This window comes from Trachemys scripta, chromosome 3 (genome assembly GCF_013100865.1).
Source record: "Trachemys scripta elegans isolate TJP31775 chromosome 3, CAS_Tse_1.0, whole genome shotgun sequence".
In the NCBI taxonomy this organism is placed as follows: Eukaryota; Metazoa; Chordata; order Testudines; family Emydidae; genus Trachemys; species Trachemys scripta.
This window is the reverse complement of record NC_048300.1, coordinates 13,203,592-13,209,591: the sequence shown is the minus strand read 5'-3', so window position 1 is coordinate 13,209,591 and position 6,000 is coordinate 13,203,592. Positions and strand designations below refer to the sequence as shown.

The 6,000-nt window shown below is 41.6% G+C and overlaps 1 protein-coding gene across 1 annotated transcript in view; it reads left to right on the top strand.

Moving 5' to 3' along the window:
* The window catches only part of ESF1 (ESF1 nucleolar pre-rRNA processing protein homolog), a gene marked incomplete in the record, with an annotated part of 68,566 nt that overhangs the window by 42,192 nt on the left and 20,374 nt on the right, over positions 1-6,000 (top strand). Inside the window, 1 exon segment of the mRNA XM_034764152.1 lies at positions 1,724-1,814. Within this exon segment, the coding sequence (XP_034620043.1) occupies positions 1,724-1,814 (91 nt within the window).

The window sequence follows — 6,000 nt, the reverse complement described above, 5'->3', positions numbered from 1 at the left end:
ATCACTCCTGCTTCACGACTGCCTGTATTCCACAAGCAAAAAAATATAAACTTGGCATATAAAAAACAAGTTCACCGCACTTACTGGGAGATTCATAAAGTGTGCTGGTCCTATTTAAAATAGGAATAGTCAACTAACAAATGTCCTCCACAAAAACCTTCCTTAGGCAAAAGTGCGGGTAAATAGCTTTAGACTGTGCCCTGAAGTTTATCAAATGTGGGTTTAAACTTGTAAGGGAAGCAAGTTCAATGAGGAGCTTTTCCTTAGAACACCTAGCCTCCAGCACGCGAACCGTTACCCTGTCGGTTTTAGTCAGGGTAAATGAGAGTCTTACACTAGCAAGAGTTGCTGTAGCCTCTAGAAACACTATTTAACACAAGAAGCCAATTTGTTTTCAGAAGAAGTTTTTAGCAGTTACTGATCAAATGTTATTTGTAACTTTGCTTAGAGCAGTGTTTCCCAAACTTGGGACGCCGCTTGTGTAGGGAAAGCCCCCGGCGGGCCGGGCCGGTTTGTTTACCTGCCGCGTCCGCAGGTCCGGCCGATCGCGGCTCCCACTGGCTGTGGTTCGCTGCTCCAGGCCAATGGAGGCTGCTGGAAGCTTCCAGCAGCCCCCATTGGCCTGGAGCGGCAAACGGCGGCCAGTGGGAGCCGCGATCGGCCGGACCTGCGGACGCGGCAGGTAAACAAACCGGCCCGGCCCGCCGGGGGCTTTCCCTACACAAGCGGCGTCCCAAGTTTGGGAAACACTGCTCTAAGCAAAGTTACAAATAACATTTGATCAGTAACTGCTAAAAACTTCTTCTGAAAACAAATTGGCTTCTTGTGTTAAATAGTGTTTCTAGAGGCTACAGCAACTCTTGCTAGTGTAAGACTCTCATTTACCCTGACTAAAACCGACAGGGTAACGGTTCGCGTGCTGGAGGCTAGGTGTTCTAAGGAAAAGCTCCTCATTGAACTTGCTTCCCTTACAAGTTTAAACCCACATTTGATAAACTTCAGGGCACAGTCTAAAGCTATTTACCCGCACTTTTGCCTAAGGAAGGTTTTTGTGGAGGACATTTGTTAGTTGACTATTCCTATTTTAAATAGGACCAGCACACTTTATGAATCTCCCAGTAAGTGCGGTGAACTTGTTTTTTATATGCCAAGTTTATATTTTTTTGCTTGTGGAATACAGGCAGTCGTGAAGCAGGAGTGATTGAGCAGCTGTGTTTTTTTGGCAGTGACTTCAACCTGGATGTTTGAGAACTGTCTTTTGTAGAGAAGAAAGGATATATTATCTCCTTGGTAGTTCATAAACATGCTGTGCATACTGTCCACTCTTCTGGGTGCAATGATTTTACTCATTGTTCATCTCATTGAATCATTAACTTGAAAAATATTGTGTGTGGATACGGAGAACCAGAAATTTTCTTCTGATCCTATACTTAATTGGAATGTTTATACAGTTTATATTCTATGGACGTAAAAGACTTCTTCGAATGTGTAAATTATTCTGCTTTTTGTGTACGTAGTAAGATTTATAGTTCAGTGGTTATATACAGATTTAAAATTGTTTATTTACGTTCACCTTAGTTCACAATTTATGGTATGTTTCTGATCTATGTCATTCAAGTTGTAAATTAGTAGCAGCTACCAGAAGTTATGTTTCATTTAGATGAAACTTCTCTATTAGTTGCATATTAAATGGAAATGGCAAAATCACTGGTTTTTGTTATAGGCAACTGCCAAAGAAGAATTGAATGAAGATGAATTTCCATCTGACGTTGACTTGAATGACCCATACTTTGCTGAGGAACTTGGGAAAACAGGTTGGTTAATAAAAGTAATTTTCACTTGTTTAAATTAATGTACTCTTCTTTCTATAACAAGCTATAGAAATAGAGAAGTATAAAAATAAGGCTCAGTTGCCAGGGTTTGTGTGTGGAATTAGTGATACGCAGTTTGTAATTGCATGTGCCTCTTGGCCTGGACTGTGTGGAATATCAGGAAGATATTTCTCCCAGTACTTTCAGCAGTGACCATCAACTGGTCATTGCCAGAAAGTGGCTATGTGGGCGCCAGACCTACCAGCTGGTCCCCTAAACGTACGATGGGAAGAAGAAAGAACCTAGTTGCCCTTGAAAGCCGAAGAAGTTTTACCCTATGTATAAATGGAATCACAGGGTTGAACAACTTTGGTGGGCCCCTTGGAGGTTTGGATAATTGAGCTAAGTATATCAAGTTTTATGTACGTTTCCCGAATGAATTTGCGCTCGTACCCTGAAGGTTTTTAGGCACTAACTGGGAGTGCATCTGTGCATAAGGTGTGAATGATGACCAGGAGCCAGAAGTTATGGCAGTCATCTGACCCTTCAGTTTTTTTGGTTTTAGAGGGAAATGGGAACTAAAAAAACCAAGAATGTTTCAAGACCTCAGAACATGCATGATTGTTAAAATTGGTGGGGATTCAAGTGTCTTTATTTTGGGTGAACTGTTCCCCCTCTTTACTCTGTCTGCTGCACCTTGATGTGGCTGCTGGTCCCAACCCTGGATAAAGTGGGGAGGGTTGAGTGCAAGGATAACTGTCACGGTTGAGGGCGAGAGCAACTGCACCTGGATTTCCCCTCAGTGGTCCAACCAGGGCACCTACTCTCTGGCTTTCACCACTGCAGACATTGCCTTTCCTAGGTGGAGACCCAGGTCTCCCTCCCTTCTGACTGGAGTATTTCCAGGCTTCACAGTTCCCCCTGTCTTCACCATGTTGCTCCTGGCAGAGACAGACTTCTTGTTTGCTGTCACCTGCTTGCTTTCTCTTCAGAGATGGTTAACACTATGACTGCCCAAGTCATAAATACCACGCAGCTCTTTTTATGCAAACCTGTTTTATTCTTAAGGTAAATGCACTAGAGAGCACATATTAAAAACAATAAAAGAACCTATGCATGCTAATAAGCATACCAGAGATCACCCAAAACCTAACATGGACTCTGGCAGGAGCAGTCCTTCAATACCCCACCCAAGGAGTTTCCTTGTGGCTTCCAATTCATCACAGCTTCAGCTCAAAGCAAGCACACAGTCTTATGGGCCTTTATAGGCCCAGTCATTATAGCTCTTCCCTAAGGATTAAGGCCCTCAGTGGACATGGGGACTTACGCATTTGCTGGACCAGGAAGAAGGCCCTGAGGCTGTTTAAAACAGAGGTTTATCCAAAAATCCTTTGTTGGTCGTGGCCCTGGAGCATCCAGTTTGAACTAGTATGTGCATACCTTTGTAGAGAATGGCTTCAATGTGCTAATAATTGGAGGAATTACATTAGCATTCCTATCCTCTTGGAGGAGTTGCATACAATTCCCCAATAACATATACACATTTGCATTTTTAATACAATGGATGGATCCCAAAGGTATTCACCCTAATTCAGGAAGATTTAACCTACTTCAGTAAAGTTTATCTTAATAAGGTTTGTCCAGGATTTTACAGGATATTGTCAGTCTGTCACACTAACCATCTAGACTTGTAAAAAACCAACCCCATTGGTTATGGGAATGGAACCAGGCTACCGTTCCGGTAAAAATGGCTGCTCAGGAGAGAACACTGCCGACCCCAGGTGGAAACAGCAGCAAATGACAGAAACAGATGGAAGAGTTTCTGCCCTGTGCACCAATATTGGTGAAGGAAGGCTGTAAATGTTTCACCTCTCTTAATTCTGAGGTTGGTTTTCATTGTGCCTTGCTGATGACATAACTGCAGTGGTCACTTAAAGGTAGTATGCTTCAGGAAGTTGCCTTTCAGAAAAAAACCCAGGTGTGTATTGGATTAATAGGATAGCAGATGGCTTGTTATTAGGTTGTTGGTAAATGTTTATACCAGTGTAGAGTGATTTCCTGCGAACAGACTAATGGCGTAAGGCTTTTACTTAAGCATAAATCAGTCACATTGTTTCTTTATCTTTGTTGCAATATTTTTAAACTTCATAATCTGTACAAAATACCACTTTTTTGTAGATGTTACACACACTAGAGTTCCATGCTTTAATCAGACATGGCAAACAACTGAGAAATTGCAAACCATGCAGGCTTTGAAAATCTCAGTGATGATCTAATATTAAATATGTAGCACATTTTCTGTGTTTTTTTTTATTTAGTCCAAACGTGTGTTGTTACTATGCTTATGTGGGCATCAGGAATTGCTCTTGAATAATGTTCTTGGGAAGGTGGTATTTAGAAAATAAACGGGTCTGACCTAAATTTTGCACATGGTTTACACAAGCTTCTATATCACGCTACTTATAGGAACATATATAAACGTCATTTCCCTGTGATAAGGAAACCCAAGATTGTATGTGGCCACAAGTAGCAAAATGGAAAATAACTGATCTGTAATTCTTTTTAACGGATTCTCATTCTTGGGACTCAGGCAGCCAGTATGAAACAGATAGGAAACTCTCCTACGACAGTGCTTTTTAGCCTTTCTGATAGCTGTACAAAAGGCACCCCATTGGTTGTGTGCCCTGAACTGCAAATACTCCAGCCTTAGTGTTTCCTATCCAGTTCTCCTGTTGCACAAAAAACAATAGCTCACTAAAGTGGGTCAGTGATAACCCTTCCCCCTTATAATTGACAAAAATATACATACACTGCACTTGAAGGACAATAGCACATCACTTTACATATGGATCTCTGTGCTCCCAGATTCTGTAGGGAGTTGACTGAATGACTCCTAGGAGAATTTCTCAATTCTGGTTCTTTGAAGGTAATTCTTACAGAATTTTCCCACCTTAAATAGCTCGAAGATGAATAAGGCTATGTCTTATAACCAAAAGCATAGGCCGTGTAAAAAGAAGACCAATGCTCAGTATTGTAAAAATGCAACTTTTATATTAATTATATATTATATTATATTACTTTTATATTATATTCCTTCATATAATAAAAATAAGTACATTGACAAAGCCTCAAAGAATGTGACCTCAAAAACTGTCAACATTTGGCTAATTCAGACTTGAGATACCAAGAAGAAACTACTGAGGCAGCAAATTTTGGGCCACCCTGATCTCAGAAATGGGGATTCTGAATCCAAATAGGGACTCTGCAAGGGCAAAAGCTAAGCAGGAATGGGCTGTGATGGTATGAGGTAATAAAGTGCAATTTCTGGGGCAGCAGCTTTCTGCACCATGCTGCACAAAAGAAGCCTGCATCCTTTTGATGGCCGTCCCGGTCAACTCTCTCCTGTGTGATGGTTGCCATCTCTTAGGGTAGGTCTTGGCAGAGAGCCTTACGGGAGTGAACCTTGTTTGACTTCTGATGGAGTCATGGGTACTCCACAACATTCAACGCAGCCTTTGAAGCTGAATAAACCCTTCTTGCAAATAACTGCCAACAACAAAGTTCAAGTAGCTGTTTCCCCTTAATCAGCAAACTTATAGGAAATGGAATATGTAGCCATCAGAGTCCTTGGCAAAATACGTATTTTTCTCTACTGCTTGAGATTGGAGTGTGACTGGACTTCTGTATCTCTGTCATTTCCTTATAAGTGGTATGCAAGGTCACATTCATGGGAGCAAAACTTGGACGAGGTACCAATTATTCTTGGTCTTAGAGAATTCTTGGGTGGGGCCAAACCCAACCCAGATGTCCTAGCCATATTTTGCAAAAACTGGGATTCTCCAGAGCAAATCGTTCTGTCTCTTATAGGTAAATCTATATTTGTGCCCAAATATACCCAGCCTTTTCTTTGGAATACAAATAATAATCATGGATGCTTCCAGGTTCACCTCCTTGATTTTACATAAGTGATTGCGAGGTGCATTTTGAAGAGGTGGAGTAATTGATGCTACTGGAAGAGGCGTTGGCACAGACAATCCTCAGATAGTCACTGCAAGCAAAGTGGAATAATTGCACTGAGGTCAGAACTGCTTGTGTTGATATAGATTACCTGCTGGATGCAAATGCCAGCCTGGTATAAACTGGGCTCCTAAGGTGCTGAGAATCCCAAACTGCTTCTTACTATTCTGTC